The following is a 20,075-nucleotide window of genomic DNA, read 5'->3' as shown; positions in this document are numbered from 1 at the left end:
TTAATCTATGGGCATATGTAGGGGGTTGCACGGTAGCCCCCCAAAAAGATACGTCTGTGTCTTAACCTCTGGAACCTATTTGGAAAAAGGGTCTTTGCAGATGTAATTAAGGATCATGAGACAATATTATCCTGGATTATCTGGGTGAGCCATAAATCAAGTGACTAATGCTCTGATAAGACAGAGGAGAGAAGAGAGAAGACAGGAAGGCCGTGTGAAGACAGAAGCAGAGGTTGGAGTGATGCAGCCACAAGCCGCAAAGAGCCCGGAGTCCCCTGAAGCTGGAAGAGGCAAGGGAAGGCTTTTCCCTATAGCCTTCGAGGGGAGCATGGCATTGCAGACACCTTGACTGTGGACTTCTGGCCTCCAGAACTGTCAGAGAATACATTTCTGTTGTTTTAAACCACAACTTTGTGGTAATTTGTTACAGCAGCCCTAGGAATTGAATATAGCATGCGTAACTGAGATGGAATGAAAATAAAAACACTTATTGATGTTCTTTACCACATGGCTTAAAAGAACAAATAATCAACAGATGTAGAAAAAGTCAACACCCATTCATGATTCAAAAAACCCCAGACTCCTTGCTTCCACTGCAGGGGCCACGGTTTGATCCCTGGTGGGGAAAATAAAATTCCCGCATGCACGCAGTTGTGGACAAAAAACAAACAAACAAACCAAAAAACAAAAACAAACACCCAAACACTTAGCATACTGGGAAGAGACAAGGCCTTCCTTAAGCTGATAAAGGACATGTATTACAAACCTACATCAAGCATCATATATTTAGCAGTGAAACCTTAAAACTTAGGTCAGGAACAAGACACCATCAGTACTGCTTCTATTCACTCCTGTGCTACAGCCTCATCAGAGCAGAAAAACAAACAACTTCTGGCTACAGCAATGTTCAATCGCCCCTGGGTGAGCAGCACTGAAGCAGGAGAGGGAAAGACTAGAGGTCAACTGAGAGCAAGTAGTAACAGAAGGTGGGCAGAGATGGCTGGTGTGCAGACATAGCAGACTGGAGCTGAGGTCCCCAGCATCTCCAGGTCTGGGAGTCAGAGCAAAGGAAAGAAAAGATGTGGGGATGGGGTGGAGCTGACCAGGTGGGGGTTAGAGCTGAGAGGGCAGGGTGCTCCCAGGGGTGGTGGTGAATTGCCCATCTCATCACCCAGCATGGGGTACTCCCCAGTCTCCTCCCCACAGGTGACGGCTTCCTCCACAGCAATTTCCACCTGTAAACATCTACACTCATCAGTCAAAAAGCTTCAGCCTTTATTAAATAAAGAGGAGGGAGAAGACAGATGCAGGAACAGGCCAGGGACCCCCCCCCCCACTTACTACACATATACAGACATACAGACACAACTGAGAAAATGACAGGGACAATTCAGGGGACAGACTGAGGGGCAGAGGGAGGCAATACCCTCCGAGAGTGGGCCTGGACCCAAGGGTGGGCTGAGACCTCGGCCAGTGGCAGGCGTTCTGAGGGGCTATGCTTGAGCAGCTTGGAGATGAGGTCCTGGGCTCCCACGGGCATGGAAGGGGGGAACTTCAGGTCTACCTGCAGAAGTAGAGAAGAAGGAAGGACCCCATTACTTTCATCCTGGTACTTTCTCTTCACTGCCCATTCTATTTGGAGAGCAACACAAGCTCCACAACTCCGACATGCTCACTTCCCGCTCCTGGCCCCTGGGCCAGCACAGACCCCGGCCAGGCCCTGGGGCCAGCCTCCCACCTTGACAATGCGCCGATACGTCTCGTTGTGGGAAGCACTCTCGAAGGGGGGGTTTCCCACCAGCAGCTCGTAGCAGAGCACTCCGATGCACCACAGGTCCACCTTCTCGTTGTGTGTGCGACCCTCAATCATCTCCGGCGGCAGATAGTCCAGGGTGCCACACATTGTCTTCCTCCTGGGGGGGACAGGGGAGAGTGGGCAGGGATCCCAGATCCAGACCGTCCCTCCTTTCCCTGCAGCTTGACAGGGAGCCCAGAGACCCCAGGATGCGCCAGGGGAGTGTTGCCACCAGGCTGACGGGGCCTTTGGGGTAGAAGTGGGGTGAAGACATACACTAAAGTCCCATGGCTTACACACCGTCTCTGCACTCCCACACTGAGGGCTCTATCTTAAAATAATCAGATATGAGGGCAATGTTCACCTTAAAATTAAAGGAGAAATCTCAAATGGCCATCAAGGCCATCCTGCTTCATCAGGTTACATCTCTACTATGCCATACTATTAAAAAATGATGTAGGAGTATTCTTAGTGATGTGGCAAGAAGGTTCCACTATTTCAAGCGAGACGTCTGGGCGACAACACTGAGAGTCTCCTATTTTTGCTTTTTTTGGCTGCACCATGGCTTGGGGGATCTTAGTTCCCCAACGAGGGACTGAACCTGGGCCACAACGTGAAAGCATGGAGTCCTAACCACTGGATCATCAGTGAATTCCCAGAGTCTCCTATTTTTGTAAAGATATTGCTGTGTCTATATATTTACATGAGAGCAACCCGAAAAGTCTCTGGGTAACAAGATCTGGAGTGGTTTTATTTTGAATGTCCCAGCCTCACATCCTGGCCCACCATACCTCAGGGAGGGGGCGTGCACGGACCAGCCGAAGTCGGCAATCTTCAGCTCTCCCTGGAGCCCCAAGAGCAGATTCTCTGGCTTTATATCTCTGTGAATCACCTTCTTCCCATGGCAGTATATCAGAGCATCAGCCAGCTCCTCCATGATCTGGGGGGCAATGACAGGCAGTCAGATAAGGATGGACTTCCTTGGGCCGCAAGCAGCGACCCCCCAGCCTCCAGCCCCTTGCCGGCGCCCCAGGTGCCCACCCGCCCCGACCGTGGCTGTTCGCTGCTCATCAAAAGTGCGGCTCTTCTGTAGCTCCTTGTAGAGCTCCCCCCGGGGGGCATACTCCAGAATCAAGTAGATTCTTCGCCGGTCATAGAAATAGTTGTAGAGACGCAAGATGTTGGGATGCCTGGGAGAGGAGACAGAGGAGGTATCAGGCTGTATCCTGCTGTAAGGAAATGGGAGAGATGACAGGTCCCACGGGGGCAAACAGGCCCTGGCCAGGATTGGGAGCTCCTTGGGGCTGCGTGGCCACAGCTGCAAAGGAGACAGTCTGGATGCGGTGGAATTGGAGGAGGAGCAGGGGTGAGGCGGCCGGGGGACTCTGGCTGGGAAGGTGTGCACCCGTACTGCAGATGGGCCTGGATTTCGATCTCCCTGCGCAGCTGGTGCTCCACACCCTCCTTTTCTATCTGAGACTTGAAGAGGACTTTGAGCGCCACGATGAAATGGCTTTTCTTCTCCCGAGCCAAGTACACATTTCCAAACTTGCCTTTGCCCAGAGGACGCCCAATCTCAAAGTCGTCGATCGTGAAGGAACGCCTGTTGGGGGTAGGGGGTGGTGGTAGGCAGCTGAGTACTGGTTAGACAGTCCTCTGAGGTGTCTGCCTTTTCCCTGCACCTCACACCATCCTGCCTGCACCCCCGTTTCTCTTCCAGGGGAGCTGAGGATGGATCAGACTTTCTTGCCTGCATCCCTACCCCTCTTGCCCTTAGCTTCTACCTCCCCCATTTCCTACCTGTTCATTGCCCCCCGCCACCCCCCCCGCCACCCCTCGGGTTGGGGCACTTACATTGAGAAGTTGGGGGTTCCACTGCTGTTCTCCACCACCTTCTGGACAGTGGCAGCTAAGGAAAGAACAGGGAAGTTGAGGCCATCCTTTGACATTTTCATCCCCACCCACCCTCCCCAGACCCTTGTCCCCTCAGGTTGAGCCCCTCCCCTGTCCTAGTTACCTGTGGGCTGGGCATTGGAGCGGCTCATGAGGACTAGGGCAGATGGGGTGACAGCTTCCTTCCGGAGGACTCTCTGGGGCAGGGTGTTCAGGCCAGACTGAGCCTGAGAAGGAGAAGGGGGGAGCTCTGAGGGGGCCTTTATCCCAGTGACCGGGTTGGAATGTGCTGCAGGCAGCATTTCAGGACTTGCCATAAAGCCACCCACCCATGCACCCCATCTCTAGTTCAAAGAGGAACACCGAGACCACAGTTTTGCTACTCAACCCCAAGACCCTGCTCAGAGCCCCATATAGAATGAGTTATTACTAAACAACCTTAGTCAGCCTAAGATAAGGACTTACCCCCACACCTAACATCTCGCCTCTTTGGCCCTGGCCCACTCCACATTCTCAGGCCCAAGGCTGTCCAGTCTTCAAAGTCTTGTCTGTAACACCACGCATTCACCCAGCCGCCACCCCAGGGGGCAGTAGAGAAGGGGGTAATGAACACCCACAATTGAAGGAGTTTTAGCACAGAGGTATCCTCACGGTCTCCTAAGAAGCTCAGTCTGTTAAGGCTCAGATAAGACCCTTGGGGCCTTGAATGTTCAACAAATCTCAGTATTTACCGCTTTGCAACAACAGGCTTTAGGGACACTGAGGACTATTCTAATGGCCCTGGACCACGCCTCACTTTCAACTTCTGAGTAATATACACCACTTTCTTTTGGGAGTGACCAGTGTAGACATGACAGTGTTTTCTCATTCAGCCTCCACTACTGACAGTTTTGTTCAGAGCTTCGCCAGGGAGGGAGCTGGTGGACAAGGGGACAGACGCACCCTCCAGGATACTCAAGCCCCACAGACAGAGAGCAAAGCCTATGTAGGGCCCCTTCTTTCTTCTTTAGCCAAGAGAGGAAGAAAGCCTCAGTGCCCGTACAGACCTGTTCACAAAGTAATATTAGTATGGAATTTACAAATAAGCAAGTTGAACAAAATGGAGTCCAGAAATAGATACATATATATGTAGGAATTTAATATATATAATAAAGGTAGCAAATCAGAGGGTATATTCTTCAATGAATGGTGTTGGGACAAGTGAAAAATAATGCCATTTAGATGCTACTTCACACCAGTCATTAAAATAAATTCCAAGTTCTTAATTAAGACCCGTCCTGGACCTTTTAAACTTATAAACTTATCTAAATCCTTCCAGAGTCTATTTCTATTTCCTGCCTAGCCTGTTTTTTCAGGACAAGCGTTGAGAATCATGGCCTAAAGGCCGGACCCTGCCTGCTCAGTTCCAGATGTCACTTGTATGTGACAAGTAGCTCAGCTCTGCAGAGGTCCTCACGGGCTGGTCAGATTCAAGTTGGCAGCACCTGATAAGATGTGGCTGCAAATGACCAGCCTGGGGCCCATACGCTGGCGCAAAGTCGGGGAAAAAAGTGCTAAGAGGATCGCCCTTTGCAGGACCTCGAATCAGCAAACAGGAACTCGCCATGCGGGTGGGGGTAGGGGAAGAGGGAAAGCCCTTACCGTGTGCCGGCCGTAGGGCCAGGGGTAGGCATTCTCCTTCTGGGCCATCCTTAGAGGGAAAGGGGGAGGGAACTGGGCAGAAAAGATAAACAGAGTCGTGAGAAGCAGAAAAAAGGGAGCGAGAGTGCGAGGGGGTCGGATCGATCTGGCCGGAAGCGCTTGCCTGGGGCTAGTGAAAGGGAGTAGGTCTACAAGCTGGCCTCATCGGGGCGCATCCCGGAGCTCGGAGCTCGCCTCGCTGCCCCCGCCCTGCTACCGGCCTCACTCCTTTCTTTCCAGGACCCTCTCTCAACCCTACAGCAACCAGCAGCCTGGCAGAGTGCGCGCGGGCCCGCCCAACGGACCCCCCGACCTGCCGGATCATCTGGCCTCTCCCGGCGCAAGGCCCCCGAAAGGACAGCTCACCTGGAGCCTGTGGCACAGCCAGCCCCCTGGCCGCTGGCAAACGACTGAACCTGACCGGCCGCGCCCCCGCCGGGGTCCTTTCAAATCTCCCGCCCTGGCCTCATTGGCTGAGCGCGCCGCCCATGCCCAATTCTCATTGGCTGGATCTCCCGCGACGTAGCCCGAGGAGCCCAATGGAAAAGACGGAATGCGAGCTGAGCTCTGGTTCTGGCTTAGGAAAGTACCTCCCCCCACCCCCCTAAATAGTCTCATGGGTTTTTCGCTTTTGTTTGGTTTGGTTTTTAAAATTGAACTCATCAGTATATCTGGAATTTATCCTTGTGTATATTATGAACTAGGGTTTAACTTTGTTTTCTGCCAGTTATGCCAGCATCATTTGTTAAACTGCACCATTCCCAGCAGAATTTAAATGCGACCCTTGATATATTGTCAGATTCTCTATTCTGTTATATTGCTTGTTCGTTTGCACGCATGTTTATTCTTATGTCATTATTATTTTGCTCTTTGAGTCTTTCACTCACATTCCTAATAGGAATTTTCCACCAGAGGACCTTTCTCTGCAGGTCCCCTGACCAAGACTGAATTGTTTGGCCCTACTCTCACTTTTCTCCTTCTTGCGGCACTCTCTTCTCTGCTCATTCCATCGCCAAATTTCATGACTGGGTCAAATAAGTAAATTTTGGGACCGTCTATGAGATAACTGATAAATATTTGTAAGTAATGCCTGTCCAGCACCCTTCCTCTTTCTTCTGATAATAATACTCTAACCTCGCTTTAGGGAACCACCTTTCTCCCCACTGTGTTGTTGGTTTCTGTTGCTGCCAACCCCAAATCCCTAATTGGAAGGAGACCTGTTGTAGAGGACATTGTGGTTATCTAGCCAGCATCCATTCTCCCAGTGATTCCCACTTTCTGAAAGCAGCTAGAATTTGGTGGGTCTGAGAGGGAAGCTGATCCCATCCCAAGTCCAGGAGTGGACCCTGTTTGATTTGTAGGACCTTTTGTACAACAGTCAACACCTTTTATTCTGGGATCATGGTCACTGGTTCAGGGATAAGCATGTGACCTTAGTGAGTCAGTTAGTGGGAATTTTAGGATTCTTGTCCAGAATGCTGGACAGAAACTCCTTTTCTGCTGCCGGAACTGGACAAGAAGGCACATAACCTGCATTACTGCTGATGGTGCTCCTGCAGGGAGCAGCCTGAGTATGAAGCTGACATTGTAGAAAGCAGAAGAGAGGCCTGGGAAGAACCCTGAGAACTTGATGACAATGCTGAACCTCTGGATGCCTATTTCAGCCATTTCCTCCCATAAATCAATAGGTCTCCTTCCCTAATGCATTGAGTTAAGAGTTCTGTTATTTGCTGTCAAAAGCATACTAACTGACACACATCTACAGACCTGGAGTGTTCATAGTTATTTAGGCTGAATGATGCGAAACTACTGACAATCATTTTGACCTACAGAAAATACCAGTTTCCTATAATTCAACCCAATATAAATGAAATAAGTCCTAATGGGTTTCTAGATCAGTTCACAATGCCTTTGGCTCTAAGTAATAGGAGACTCAGTTAACAATGGCATAAACAATAGACACCTATTTTCTCTTACATAACAAGAAATCAGAAAGTAGATTGTTGGCTCAGGACTAAACAATGTGAGAGATCTGGATTGGCCTCTCTGTGATTCTCTTAACATTTCCCTTACCATTGCAAGATGGATGCCAACTGTCTCTGTCTCTTTTATCAGGAAAAACAGAAGCCTTTCTGAAAGTTCCCAATATGGGAATTCCCTGGTGGTCCAGTGGTTAGGACTCAGTGCTTTCACTGCCATGGGACCCCATCAGATCCCTGGTCAGGGAACTAAGATCCTGCAAGTCCCCAGGCATGGGGAAAAAAATAAATAAACAATAAAAGTTCCCAGTAGATTTCTCCTTGCCTAGAACTGGGTCACATGACTACTGCAAAGGAGGTTGGTAACCTGAGTATCTCTTCCAGCCCCTCTTGGAGGGGCAGGGGCGGTAGAGATGGGCTTGTGCCACTGGCAGTACCATGCTGTTTTCACTCAGGGTCAGCCCATCTCCACTTCTCAAGATCAAGGAGGCGATTTCAATTTCAGTGCCTTTATCAACATATTTGGCATAGAGTGACTAGCTAATGAAGAGCTTTATAAAAATCCTATCACTTGCAGTATACTTTATGCCTCATAATCTAGCCAAGGGAGACTTTTCTAGAACCTGTCAGGGACATAGTGCATGGGTGGGATATGCTTTATAGATCCCATACAGTATCTCTGTCCCCTGGAGTCTTTAAATTCCCACTTGCACATTATGTCAGAAGGCATTTGGCCTTTCAGGAATAGTTGATGGGTCAGCATAAAATCAAGATTTGCATTATTCATAAAAAACAAAGCAAAACAAAACCTATCTGTTGTAGCAGCCAGGCAACTATCAGCTGCCTGTTCAAGTCAGTGAACAAAATCTCTGTTATTTACCCCAGTGCCACTCAAAGGATCTGTAGGGAAGAACCAGTCTTAATTATTTTCAATCTATCACAGATTGGTACTTTTATAAAATGCAATAAAATGAATTCCTTGAAAAATGGAATCTAAAAAATATAAAAATTACAACCCCCCTTTTCTTTTGGATATAACCAACATTTATAAAAACCCAAGTGGCACAAGAACGGAGCTGACATGCTCTGGAGCCTGTGCACCACAACTAGAGAAGCCCAAGTGCCACAACTAGAAAGAAGCCCACAGTGAAGGGCCTGCACCGCAACGGAGACCCAGTGCAGCCAAAATATATTTATAATATAATATATAAAATATATTAAGAAAAAGTAGTCTGACAAATGCTGTAAGAGTTTTTAAATACTTAACTCTCAAATTATGCTCATTCCAGATGTGAAAGTGACAGTTCACAAAGTGGCACCAGTCTGTGAGCCACACTGAGTACCACCAATCTACCCCCAACACAGCCCCATCCAAAACCGTGCTCTGTTCTCTCGGGTGAGGCGGGCTCAACATCCGCTTTCCTGCAGGGATTCCTCAAGTTTATAATGATGTAAATGAGCAGATTCCTCTGAGTCTAACTCTTTTCTTCTTTGCTCTTGTTTTGCTTTTTGCCTCTTAGTTCCTATTGGATTCTGGCTATTGGCCAAGGAACATTGAGAGGTGTCCTTGAGGGGCAACTATCACTATTCTACTCCCAAAGCTGAATTTTCCAGTGACTGGGAAGGGTCAGACTGTAGCGTGTTCCAAAGGATAGCATACTGTAATGTTTGTGAGCCACAGATGTCAGTCCTTGTATTTCTGATAATGGAATACCCCCTCAAAGAAATTTCTTTTTATTTATCTGGCCGCACCAGGTCTTAGTTGCAGCACGCATGCGGGATCTAGTTCCCTGACCAAGGATGGAACCTGGGTCCCCTGAATTGGTAGCAGGGAGTCTTAACCACTGGACCACCAGGGAAGTCCCCACCGGCATTCTCTTCCACCTCCCCCACCAAAGAAATTTCAAGACATGAATTCTCATCATCTCCAATAAGCCCCTTCCAGGGATGAGGAGTAGTAGACTCAGAAGGTTCTGGAAGGGGCTTGTTGGAGGAGCCTAGCCAATACTCCTCACGTCTCCCTACTAAGTTGTCCTCTTCAAGGTAAACCTGAGGCAACGCTGATGAGCTGAGTAGATGCATCAAGATCTGGCTGCTCTCCTCCATCGAGAGTCCTCCTGAGCATTCCCAGGTCAAACAGCGTGGCTGGGGTTTGCACTTGGCCATTAGAGCCCAAGAGTTTGTCTTTGATACAAACTACAGGCCTGGACCAAAAGCACCCCTGCCACAGAGACTGAGGCCTGAGGCCCTCTCCAGGTCCACATATGCATCCTCAGGGATTGCATCAGTAGGGACAGTGCCCCTACATAGGTGGTGGGACAAGAAGCCTCTACACTACACTTCTGATGCATTGTAAAATGTTTTATTGAAGTGTACATACTGGAAAAAGTACAGCTGGACAAATTTGCACAAACTGAACACCCTTGGGTAACCAGCACACAGATCAAGAAACAGAACATTTCCAGCATCCAAGGAGGACCCCCATCTTCTTTTCAAATCACTCCTGCTGTCCCAAGAGTAACCACTGTCCTGACTTCTAACCCACATACTGGTTTTGCCTGTTTTGGCCTTTATGCAAATAGGATCACTCAGTGTATATTTTCTGGTGCCCAACTGTTCTCGTTCAGCATTATGTTTGTGAGGTTTATCCATTCTGTTGACATGTTGATTTTTAAATATACGTGAACATGATAAAATTTACACAGACCAGTTAAAGTAAGTCTCTCAGTTCCCTAGTGGTCCAGTGGTTAGGATTCAGCACTTTCACTGCCTGGACAGTGAAATGAGATCCTGCAAACTGCCCATTTGATCCAAAAAAGAAAGAAAGGAAGGAAGAAAGGAAGAAAGGAGGAAGAAAGGAAGAAAGGAAGAAAGAAAAAGAAAGAAAGAAAGAAAGAAAGAAAGAAAGAAAGAAAAAGTGTAGCAATAGGTAAACATCATATGATATCACTTACATGTGGAATCTAAAAAAAATAATAGAAATGAACTTATTTACAAAACAGAAATAGTCACAGATATAGAAGACAAACATGGTTACCAGGGGGAAAGTGGGGGAGGGATAAATTGTGAGATTGGGATTGACATATATACACTGTATAAAATAGATAACTAATAAGGACCTACTGTATAGCACAGGGAACCTTACTCAATACTCTGTAATTACCTATATGGGAAAAGAATCTAAAAAAGAGTGGATATATGTATAACTGATTCACTTTGCTGTACATCAGAAACTAACACAACAGAAGAATCAAGATGGCGAAGTAGGAGGACGTGCGCTCACTCCCTCTTGCAAGAGCACCGGAATTACAATTAACTGCTGAATAATCATCCACAGAAAGACACTGGAACTCACCAAAAAAAAAAAAACAAAAAACACCCCACATCCGGAGACAAGGGAGAAGCCGCAATGAGACGAACTAGAACAAGAAATTTTACGATTTGTATGGAAACGCAAAAGACCCTGAAGAGCCAAAGCAATCTTGAGAAGGAAAGATGGAGTTGGTGGAATCAGGCTTCCTGACTTCAGGCTATACTACAAGGCTACAGTGATCAAGACAGTATGGTACTGGCACAAAAACAGAAATATAGATCAGTAGAACAGGATAGAAAGCCCAGAGATAAACTACGGTCAACTAATCTATGACAAAGGAGGCAAGGGTATACAATGCAGAAAAGGCAGCCTCTTCAATAAGTGGTGCTGGGAAAACTGGACAGCTACATGTAAAAGAATGAAATTAGAACACTTCCTAACACCATACACAAAAATAAACTCAAAATGAATAAAAGACCTAAATGTAAGGCCAGACACTATAAAACTCCTAGAGGAAAACATAGGAAAAACACTCTTTGATGTAAATAACAGCAAGATCTTTTTTGATCCACCCCCTAGAATAATGGAAATGAAAACAAAAATAAATAAGTGGGACCTAATGAAACTTCAAAGCTTCTGCACAGCAAAGGAAACTATAAGCAAGACAAAAAGACAACCCTCAGAATGGGAAAAAATATTTGCAAACAAATCAACAGACAAAGGATTAATCTCCAAAATATATAAAGAGTTCATGCAGCTCAATATCAAAAAAAAACAAACAACCCAATCAAAAAATGGGCAGAAGACCTAAATAGGCATTTCTCCAAAGAAGACATACGGATGGCCAAGAGGCACATGAAAAGCTGCTCAACATCACTAATTATTTGAGAAATGCAAATCAAAACTACAATGAGGTATCACCCACACTGGTTAGAATGGGCATCATCAGAAAATCTACAAACAGTAAATGCTGGAGAGGGTGTGGAGAAAAGGGAACCCTCTTGCACTGCTGGTGGGAATGTAAATTGATACAGCCACTATGGAGAACAGTATGGAGGTTCCTTGCAAAACTAAAAATAGAACTACCATATGACCCAGCAATCCCACTCCTGGGCATATACCCAGAGAACACCATAATTCAAAAAGACACATGCACTCCAATGTTCATTGCAGCACTATTTACAATAGCCAGGACATGGAAGCAAGCTAAATGTCCATCAACAGATGAATGGATAAAGAAGATGTGGTACATACATACAATGGAATATTACTCAGCTGTAAAAAGCAATGAAACTGGGACATTTTTAGAGACATGGATGGACCTAGAGACTGTCATAGTATGAGTGAAGTGAGTCAGAAAGAGAAAAACAAATATTGTATATTAACACATATATGTGGACTATAGAAAAATGGTACAAATCAAGCGGTTTGCAAGGCAGAAATAGAGACACGGATATAGAGAACAAACATATGGACACCAAGCAGGGAAAGCAGGGAGGGTTGTGGGGGGAATGAATTGGGAGATTGGGATACCAAATTGTACACTCTAAATATATGCAGTTTATTGTAAAAAATTAAAAATTAAAAAGAAAAAGAAACTAACACAACATCGTAAATCAACTATACTTCAATAATTTTTTTTTTTAATGTAAAAGGAAAAGATAGAATGAGAAAATTACCATTTTGTATCTCCTTAAAGGTGCCCTGGTTTGGGCGGATACCAAAGCGGGTGCCAGCTTCACACCCCTTCCCCGTTAGGTTGCCAGAGCTCCGGAGTTGTCTGTCCCCTTGCTAAGTCATCAGCAATTCTCAAATCGAGCACGTTTGGCTTCTGTAACAAAGGCTGTCAGCCTCCGTCTTGGCACACGTGACAGTGACCACTCTGGCAGAAGACGGTCCTGGGACCAGGGAGAGGAAAGGCGCGCGAGGCACAGATTCCAGCCTGGGTGCGTGTCTGCTTTGTGCACGGTGGTGAGACGGCCCAAATTCCTCTCCTACAGCCCAAGCCTGTTACACTAACAAAGGCACTGTTACTTAAGGAAAGAGATATCAAGGAAGAAATTCCCCGCTGGGAAAGACAAGGCTTGTGGAGTGGATGGCCTAAATTTCTCTGTTTTTTCAATATATCGGAAGCAGCAAAAATACATGTAGTTCTGGACTTCTAGTGACCGCAGTGAAGCCTGGAGAATATTTGTATATAACGCAAATTAAATACAAAATATTTGTATTTAATACGCCTACGTTTTACTTCATGGAGAGAACATCAGAGATGATTAAAGTCATTAAAAAACTGAACCGAATACAAGAACATGATAATGGAAACAATTGATTTTATAAATAGAGAGGAAACGAAGAAAAAAAGAAAGATCGCTGTAGTTGGAAAAGTAACAACCTTTTGGACAGCAATACAGTTAACTGTTCAGCTAAGGAGAACTTTTAACCCTGGAACTGGAGTTTCAGGAATTCATGTCATAGACCAAATTCAGCAGCCAAAAAAAAAAAAAAAAAACAAAAGGATATACACTGTAACATTTTAAATAATGAGAAAAAAATGCAGATAACCAGACAACCAGAATGTCTAACTTTGGAACAACTCTTTAATAACTTACAGCATTGTCCTTGAATTCAGGTGTTCATTAAAATTACAAAGATAATAGAATCCTATTCTTATTACAATGATAAGTGAAAATAATGGAGTACAAGATTATGGACCCCACTAGCAAGTGGAACTTAAATTGCCAAATATTAAACCACTGGCTTAGGAGGATTATGAATTATCATTATTTAAAATTATTCATTATTGCTACATTGTTTTCAATAAAGAACAATTATTGCTCCAAAATACATTTTCTGAACAAGAATTGACTGTTTATGAACAACTTCTGTGTTAGAATATCTAAAATATCTACGAGATTAAAGGTATTATTTTAATTGGTTGATTTGATGGAAACAGTAAGATGAAAATAAAAGTTTCAAAATTTGTTATTTTAGGAGAAAACTCAGATACTTTAGGGAAAAAAAAACATAGAAACATTTTGGTTTTTTTTTCCCCCCATATAATAACACGAGGTTCTTTCTTTTCTTTCAGGAAAAAAAAATCTCACTAGCAGAAATATCTAGACACCGAAAACAACTCCTTGACCCCGACGTGATTTGAACACGCAACCTTCTGATCTGGAGTCAGACGCGCTACCGTTGCGCCACGAGGCCTTCTCGAGGATAGGTCTCGACGCTTCTCGTGAACAGATGCATCATCAGCATTAGGGGGCGGGGTTTTATTCTTAGGCCCCGCTCCGCCCTTTGTCAGAGTGGTTTTCCGAGCCGCCAGTGGGCTAGAAGCGCGCGCACTAAGGGATTAAGTGTCCTCCACTGGACCAATGGTGCTTAGACGCACTTGGTTTAAGGCCCAGTTCTTTAAGCTCGGTACACATTGTGCTCACTCAACTGAGAAACGATTTCATGTGTTTGAAATTTATTTCTGGGATTAATAAAAGTATCAGTGCAGATCTGGCGCCCTAGATAAATCTTAGATTTAACCCTGGCTCTTCCTTTGCTTGGCTTCTCTTGACTTTGGTTTCCTCATCTGTAGACTGGGTATAATCACACAGTCTCTCGCGTGGTGACTGGAGCGCACTGCTGGTGCCGGGAGCAAAGCGCTGCTCACACGTGCGTGCCTCGCACACCGCACCCGTTACTTCTACGTCGGCGTCGCTTTCGTTCGTCCCTCCACTAGGCTCTGATTCAGTTCCAGAATTTTATCACCGAAGCCACAACCCTGTAGATCTCAGTATTAAGGAACTCTGGGGAAATGGCATAGCAGCGCTGCGTTGGTGGTATAGTGGTGAGCATAGCTGCCTTCCAAGCAGTTGACCCGGGTTCGATTCCCGGCCAACGCATGAAGTTGTGGGTAACTCTTTTCAGCCAGAATTATGCTGGAGACAGTTTGTTTTGCTGTTTGCCTTCTTGTGTTTTTTAAATTATCGTCAACGAATGCTTTTTATAAGCTTATTGAACGATGAAAAAATGGCTAATAAGCCTATTGAATGGAGAGAATAATTAATTTAGCCACATTTAAAATTCAAGTTACTGTACTTGAAATAAAACGTAAACTTGAAATTTAAATTGTGACTTTGAGAGTTAGGACAAACTACCCCTCTCTTTCTGCCTTCCTTTTTCTTTCCGTCTTCTTTTTATCTGCATCCTGGGGCCCGGGATGGATACTTCCGGAATAAGTGAGATTTAGTAGATCTAAAATACGTGGAAAAGAAGAAGCCTGCTCCTCTCCCCGTCGGGGAATCGAACCCCGGTCTCCCGCGTGACAGGCGGGGATACTCACCACTATACTAACGAGGATTGAGCCGACAGCAAGTTGCTCCAAATGCTTGATCTGCTCTTTTCACCGAGTTCGGCGTGCCAATGACGAGGCACCTAGGGATGCTGCCCTTCCGTCTGCTAAAAAAAAAATGCTAAGCGAAACCTATGCACCTTCTAGACCATAACTGAGCGCGAGTCCCCAGAAGGGCGAAAACAAGCAGAAGTGGCCGAGAGACAGACGGCCTGCAAGGCTGCAGAGATCTGAATTCCGACGGTCCTTGGGCTCTCCCAGACATAACCCTGAAGAGGTCCCAACCCGTGTCACTACCTGTCATCCGCTACTATTAGTTGACGGACATCAATCAAACCAAAACCAGGCTCTGGCGGCGGCGGAGTGGCACCAAGTAGGAAAGAGGGGACCGGAAAGCGAGTGTCTGGCCCAAGTCAGGAAGTGCCTGCTCTCTTCCTGGCACTCTGGGAAGGACCGCGCACCGTGAGCCTCTTCCTGCCGGCCGGGTGTCTGCTCAGAACAAAAGAGCTCCCGGCACACCTCCTTCAAGCGTTCAGTTCACTTTGATCCCTTTCTGGCGCAGCCTCCTCAGAGCCATTGCAAGTAACAATCGCCTTGGGGCGCTCTGGTTTCCGCAAAACTTAAAGGCCGGGCTCGTCCGGGATTTGAACCCGGGACCTCTCGCACCCGAAGCGAGAATCATACCCCTAGACCAACGAGCCGACGAACAAAAGGGACCGCGGACGACTTTAGAGGTCGTCTCAGGCTTTCTGCAGTCCTGGGGCCATGACTCACGGTGGCCGGATCCCGGCGCACTCAGGGACCTTCCCGCCCCCACGCAGAACACTCTGAAGCGGGGGTCTGGGAATCTCTCGCGGCTCTGCAGCCGTGAGCTCCGACTCCTCCCAGGAAATAACGTCGGGGAAGTGGGAGGGAGTGGTCTCGGCCTCGCCCCCGAGCAGCCCTCCAGGACTGCCTCGAGTACCCGTGTCCCCGCTCCCTACGGTCGCTGTCTTGGCGCCACTCCGTAACCCGGGGTCTCGACTCTTCCTGCCTCAGCCCGCCGTCCTCGGACCCAGCCCCCGGCGCAGAGGTTTGAAGACTAGCGGTAGAGTTGCCTGGCTGGGGACAATGAATGAGTCCTGAAATCTCTCTGGGAACACCAGCCCCTCTTTCTGTCCCTGCGTCTGTGCATTCTTCCGGAGTGACCGACACTGCGATAGCTCACAGTCTCCCTAGACCGCTGGGTAGTGCCCAGGCGAGGGAATAATTCCGGAGGCCAGGAAGACCCACGGAGGAGGCGTCACTGAGATGAGTGGCTGGCGAGGTCGGGAGGGGAAATCGGCTTTCCAAACTGTGCAAGCTTCTGAGGCTTTTAATACGCTCACCGTGCTCTCACCTGGGGGCCGCCAAGAGCTCCGGCAGAATCTGGTGGGGTCAGCTGGCAGCCACCGTGTTCCCTCAGCTCGGTTCCTACTCTGGAGAGTCTTCCCGGGAGGGTTCTGATCTGCCCCTGAACTCGACCCCTGGTAGCATCTCTGGGCCGAACCATCTTGTTCCACAGCCCAGGCGTGTGATTTGTGGGGCCATCCCTTCTTAAGGCCCTACCCACAGATACTGTGGCGGAGGGGACTTCAGCGAAGAGATCAGCTCTTTGCTCTTTCTTTCCCAAGTGTCCCACACAGTGGGGGAGGGCAGCAGAGAAGAGCCCATCCTTTCCTGTCAGCGTCCGCGGCCTTTCAGGTGGGTGAAGAGTGCTCAGGGCAGACCTTCTGGCGTCACCCTCCCTCTACCCTTTTCCATTTCCTGTCTCCCTCCCCTTGGGTGCCAGCTTTCCTCAAGTCTCTAGTCACCTGTCTCTTACTCGGTCTCATGCACTTAATATGCACAGAGCTGGAAGCCTAAATCCTTTGTAGAACATGATGAAAGCTATGGCCCCCCTTTCTAGAAAAATCCATACAATGTCTATGGACTCCACTTTTAGAATCCAAAAACTAAGATGTAAACAACTGATGTTGTTTCAACTTTGGTGCAAGTGTTTTACATTTTAACAGGAGTCAAAGCTTTACACAGTATGGCTTTGGGCAGTCACGGTTGTTTGAAAGAGATAGGCTGGGAAAGAGTGAAAAGATATTCTTGAATTTGAGAAGGTAGTAACCCTTCCCCCTTAACACTTCCCTAAAATGGAACCCTGGCAACATCCTGAATTTCTTCTCCCTTTTCTTGGGACTCTACATCCTATCAGTTTCTGAGTCCTACCTCATTTTTTATACTAAACATGATTCGAATTCATCCCCTCCTCTCCATCGCTTGTAGCAGCTCTGGTGCAAGCCTTTGACATTTCTATAACCAATCCCTGTCCCTGAAGTCCCCTCCCCTCATACTCTCTGAGCCCTTGGGTTATTCTTCTATGTAGCATTGATCTAGCATATTACATAATTTAATTTTAAAAACGTTTTTTGTTGTGGTTATTGTTTCCTGCTGTATTCCCAGGGCCTAGAACAATGGTTGTTACAGAGTAACATAGGCAAATTTCCACGTGGTCGTTGGAAGACTTAGCTCACCTCCTCCGGAAAGCCTCCCCTGATCACTCTTCACCCTCAGGCCGGAGGAGATGCCACTTCTTTTCTCCGTGTGCTCACAGCACCCTGTTCGTGCCCTTGGCGCACTGTGTGTGGCTGTGTCTTTCTTCCTGTGAAAAGAGGGGGTTGCCTTATTTGGTTATGCACAGCACGCAGCCCAGTGCTTGGCACAGATCTTGTCCCAGTGGTGCTGCGTCACTTACTTGACCTGTCACCTCGATATAGCAATTCCTTCAAGCCAAACTTGAAGACATCTCGCAGTGGTTCCCGGGCAAAAGATGATGTCTAGATCTTTCTACCTAACTTCCAAGGAGGTTTAGGCCTTGTCAACAGCCCACGGATCTTACTTCTTGCAGCCTTCTCCGCAGCATTTACTTCTACTCTCACAAGCCCGGCTTCAGGGCTCCAGAAATGTGCCCTGCCCTTCCACACCAGGCTCTCCGGAGACCCCATCCGGACTATGCTCTCTTCTATTCCCACTCTGTCCACAGGGTCCCAGCCCTTTGGCGCCCTCTTGCAGGAAATCGGATGGCGCCATACCAGCCATTATCTCCTGCTAATCCCTAACCCTGACTTCCAGTTTATGAAGATAACTATACGTGAAGGGCCTGGTACAGGAGCTGCACATAGAACACGCACCCCTCCCTCGATTTTTTACATTAAGAATTATTTTAAAATACATATATATATTTATATTTATCTGAGGCCCCAAACCAAAAGAACTATAATGAAGAACCAAGCAGAACAAAGCAACTCAGCTTCTAGGGGACGTCCTGGGGTAGGGAAAGATGCCAAAGCGGTGGGCCAGCTGCCAGAGATGGCCCACCAGCGTCAGCCGGGTGTCATCCGCTGGGCAAAGGAAGGAGTAGGCCTGCGCCGACTTCCCGCCCTGGTCACGGTGCAAACTTTTGGAGCAGTCTAGCGGAACTGGAACCCTTGCTTCCTTTAGTCTAAAAGCAATTGATGAATTAATTAGGGTATAAGGACTCAAAGCAAAAGAACACGGCCTTTTCCGCAGGGGTGGACAATTAAAGGCACCGCTGGGATTCGAACCCAGGATCTCCTGTTTACTAGACAGGCGCTTTAACCAACTAAGCCACGGCGCCAAAGGCATGGAAGTTTTTCCTGACGGGGTATACACAAGTATACCGCCAGGAACCAAATCACAACTGAGATTGTTCTAAAATTAATTTTGACGTCATTATGATGCCAAACATCCATTTAAGAGCCGCCTCCGATACTGAAAGAGGTAAATGAAAGACCTCAACCCAGCGCCGACCGGACCATTCAATTTCCCATGAGACCCAGGACAGAAGGAATGTATTAGTGCGCGGAGACGAAAAACGGATGCGTAGTCGGCAGGATTCGAACCTGCGCGGGGAGACCCCAATGGATTTCTAGTCCATCGCCTTAACCACTCGGCCACGACTACATGCCCATAGTAAGGGCGCTCACTCTAAGCCTTTCTTAGTCTCCATGCTCCGTAAACACTTCATCCTTCTTACACTTTCGTGCTTCCAGGGCTAGGAGACCGTTCTGCGAGACCACCACAGGACAGAATGGTAATCGACCTCCCGCTCGCGGCTCCGCCCCACCTTTCTGGGATCCTCGTCCCGGGATCTTCCCCATTCCCTTGCCCCCCTCCAAGCGCGCTCCCAGGGAAAAGTAGACGTGGCTGCCGTCCCCAGCCCAGGGAGAGCCCTTAAGCAAGTCAAATTTTGAAAACTAGTGCGTTCGTCGTCGTTTGTGATTGGGAAGGTTACTAGCTCCTGGCAGAAACTTCCGGGTAATAGAGTGTACCGGGAGGAAATTAAAAGTCAAACAACGTGGCCCGTACGGGGATCGAACCCGCGACCTTGGCGTTATTAGCACCACGCTCTAACCAACTGAGCTAACCGGCCAGCTCTTAGCCCAAGCCTCTTCAAATCTTCACACATGTATCCCTAAAGTATAGGCAAACCCATTCCTCCACCTCCAGAAACTCGGGTGTGGGGCACTAGCCACAATCCAGCGACCTCCCAAATACTAAGAGATCCCTAACGCGCAGGAAGTAACGAACTCTGTACAGCGCTTGCAGGTGTGGCTAGGCTCTACCTCTAGCAGGCAGCTCCCTGGAAAAGAATGGCAGAACACCAGCCAAATGCACGAGCATTTCCAAGTAACTGCTCCTGCAACCCCTAATTCTGTAGGTCCTTACTAGGAACTCCTGCCGGTCTCATGGTGTTTGATCAACTATCTGCCTTAGGTCTGGCCCACAGGAAACCCACAGCACTGACCCCCTGACTGCGTTTCCACAGTGGGAGTTCTTCCCATGGCCCTCCTAATGCTTGGTGCTTCCCCGCTCTCCATAACCACGTTGCACTTAGCAACGACTCCAGGCTTGACTTCTTCCTAGGCCCAGGCTTGCTGACTGAGGCCATCATGGCAACACTGTCTACCCTGCACCTTACTCCCTCATTTACTCCCTTTAGGGCCTGACTTTGCTGGACCAGAAGCTCTTCACCAAACC

General features: G+C 47.6%; 1 protein-coding gene and 7 non-coding genes across 13 annotated transcripts; 1 reads left to right on the top strand and 7 right to left on the bottom strand.

Annotated features, from left to right (window-relative positions):
- Positions 1-1,259: 1,259 nt before the first annotated feature.
- AURKB (aurora kinase B) lies at positions 1,260-12,586 on the bottom strand. Of its 6 annotated transcripts, XM_057715236.1 has the most exons (9): positions 5,735-5,815; positions 5,330-5,401; positions 3,813-3,915; positions 3,650-3,704; positions 3,207-3,398; positions 2,847-2,985; positions 2,587-2,735; positions 1,739-1,913; positions 1,260-1,564 (listed from the first exon to the last, which is right to left on the bottom strand). In XM_057715236.1, the coding sequence occupies exons 2-9, from the start codon at positions 5,375-5,377 to the stop codon at positions 1,391-1,393; spliced, it is 1,035 nt and encodes a 344-aa protein (XP_057571219.1). In that variant the 5' UTR covers positions 5,378-5,401; positions 5,735-5,815; the 3' UTR covers positions 1,260-1,390. The 6 variants fall into 6 exon arrangements, with proteins under 6 accessions (XP_057571219.1, XP_057571221.1, XP_057571222.1 ...); XM_057715238.1 differs by lacking the exons at positions 5,330-5,401; positions 5,735-5,815 and adding an exon at positions 12,340-12,586; XM_057715239.1 differs by lacking the exon at positions 5,330-5,401 and having other exon boundaries at positions 5,735-5,788.
- Positions 12,587-13,798: 1,212 nt separating this feature from the next.
- On the bottom strand, positions 13,799-13,870 carry TRNAW-CCA (transfer RNA tryptophan (anticodon CCA)). The gene has a single exon. It is a non-coding gene; the product is annotated as a tRNA-Trp (tRNA).
- A 614-nt stretch (positions 13,871-14,484) lies between these two features.
- TRNAG-UCC (transfer RNA glycine (anticodon UCC)) lies at positions 14,485-14,556 on the top strand. Its single transcript has one exon. It is a non-coding gene; the product is annotated as a tRNA-Gly (tRNA).
- Positions 14,557-14,941: 385 nt separating this feature from the next.
- TRNAD-GUC (transfer RNA aspartic acid (anticodon GUC)) lies at positions 14,942-15,013 on the bottom strand. Its single transcript has one exon. It is a non-coding gene; the product is annotated as a tRNA-Asp (tRNA).
- Positions 15,014-15,634: 621 nt separating this feature from the next.
- TRNAP-CGG (transfer RNA proline (anticodon CGG)) lies at positions 15,635-15,706 on the bottom strand. The gene has a single exon. It is a non-coding gene; the product is annotated as a tRNA-Pro (tRNA).
- A 2,892-nt stretch (positions 15,707-18,598) lies between these two features.
- Positions 18,599-18,672, bottom strand: TRNAT-AGU (transfer RNA threonine (anticodon AGU)). Its single transcript has one exon. It is a non-coding gene; the product is annotated as a tRNA-Thr (tRNA).
- Positions 18,673-18,916: 244 nt separating this feature from the next.
- Positions 18,917-18,998, bottom strand: TRNAS-AGA (transfer RNA serine (anticodon AGA)). The gene has a single exon. It is a non-coding gene; the product is annotated as a tRNA-Ser (tRNA).
- A 395-nt stretch (positions 18,999-19,393) lies between these two features.
- On the bottom strand, positions 19,394-19,467 carry TRNAI-AAU (transfer RNA isoleucine (anticodon AAU)). Its single transcript has one exon. It is a non-coding gene; the product is annotated as a tRNA-Ile (tRNA).
- Between the last annotated feature and the right edge of the window lie 608 nt (positions 19,468-20,075).

Source organism: Hippopotamus amphibius, chromosome 17 (assembly GCF_030028045.1).
Source record: "Hippopotamus amphibius kiboko isolate mHipAmp2 chromosome 17, mHipAmp2.hap2, whole genome shotgun sequence".
NCBI classification, from domain to species: Eukaryota; Metazoa; Chordata; class Mammalia; order Artiodactyla; family Hippopotamidae; genus Hippopotamus; species Hippopotamus amphibius.
Note: the sequence above shows the minus strand (reverse complement) of the source record. Positions and strands in the feature narration are given on the sequence as shown.

Coding starts and splice junctions, on each gene's coding strand:
- AURKB (XM_057715236.1), bottom strand. CDS start 5,377: ATGGCCCAGAAGGAGAATGCCTACCCCTGGCCCTACGGCCGGCACACG. Junction 2,986..3,206: donor GAAATCCAGGCCCATCTGCA/GTACGGGTGCAC, acceptor CTCCTCTCCCAG/GCATCCCAACATCTTGCGTC. Junction 1,914..2,586: donor GTGCACGCCCCCTCCCTGAG/GTATGGTGGGCC, acceptor TGTCCCCCCCAG/GAGGAAGACAATGTGTGGCA.